General features: G+C 46.3%; 1 protein-coding gene across 1 annotated transcript in view; it reads right to left on the bottom strand.

The window, feature by feature from the left end:
• The window catches only part of zeb2b (zinc finger E-box binding homeobox 2b), a 102,044-nt gene that overhangs the window by 22,931 nt on the left and 78,216 nt on the right, over nt 1–897 (bottom strand). The window contains exon 3 of the mRNA XM_032506857.1: nt 339–594. Within this exon, the coding sequence (XP_032362748.1) occupies nt 339–594 (256 nt within the window). The remainder of the gene's footprint in view (nt 1–338; nt 595–897) is intronic.

Raw genomic sequence — 897 nt, 5'->3', positions numbered from 1 at the left:
ATCATGTTATTTTGGGGAATTAAAAAGAACATTGATATAGGAAAATGGGTAAATGTGACCCGAGGACAACATGAGGGTTAAAGTTGCTAAGGTTACTGTTGTGATATGTTAAAACTCCATGTAATGTACTAACAGTACTTCATAAGCAACATTTTGCTAGCTTTAGATAAGTAAGTTTCTTGTGTGCATGAGAAAAAAAAAAAATTCTCTCCTTTAGGGCCCAATTTTGGGGCCAGCATGGTATCTGTTGTGCTTGTTCTCTTCTTTTGAAAGTAAAATCCTAACTGTAAGGACTGTGTAACGTCCGTTTTGTGCTGGGGGGTCCGGGTTAGGCCGACTCACCAGTACCGTCGACCGAGGCGCTCAGCATGTCGTTGTCGGGCCAGATGTGCTCCACGCCGCTGTCCCGCATCTCGTCGTCCTCCTCGTCCTTGGTCAGCAGGCCGTGGCTCTCGGCCCGCGGCGAGGCCTCCGGGTTGGTGAGGCTGGCCGGGCTGCCCGTGCCGTTGAGCAGGGGGTCTTCCTCGGACACCGGCAGCCTGTCCTCCTCCTCCGTCTCCGAGCCCGTCTCCACCACATTCTCGTAGTTCAGAGCTGTAACACAGAGAGACAAAAAGAAAGGGTCAGCACAGGAAAGGACCGCAGAGAAATAACGTGGTGTTAAAATGTAACTAAGTACATGTACTCCAGTACTGTACCATAGTCCAAATGTTGAGGTACTTGTACTTTACTTGAGTCTTTTCTTTTCATGCCACTTTCACCTTCTACTCCGCTACATTTCAGAGAGAAATATTCTACTTTTTACTCCACTACATTCATCTGACAGCTTTAGTTACTAGTTACTTTACACACACTGCACACAAAACACACTAATCTGATGTTTTATTATAAAGTAAC

The sequence above is a fragment of the Etheostoma spectabile genome, chromosome 24 (genome assembly GCF_008692095.1).
Source record: "Etheostoma spectabile isolate EspeVRDwgs_2016 chromosome 24, UIUC_Espe_1.0, whole genome shotgun sequence".
Lineage (NCBI taxonomy): Eukaryota > Metazoa > Chordata > Actinopteri > Perciformes > Percidae > Etheostoma > Etheostoma spectabile.
The sequence above is the reverse complement of the archived record's forward strand: the minus strand, read 5'-3'. Positions and strand labels throughout refer to the sequence as shown.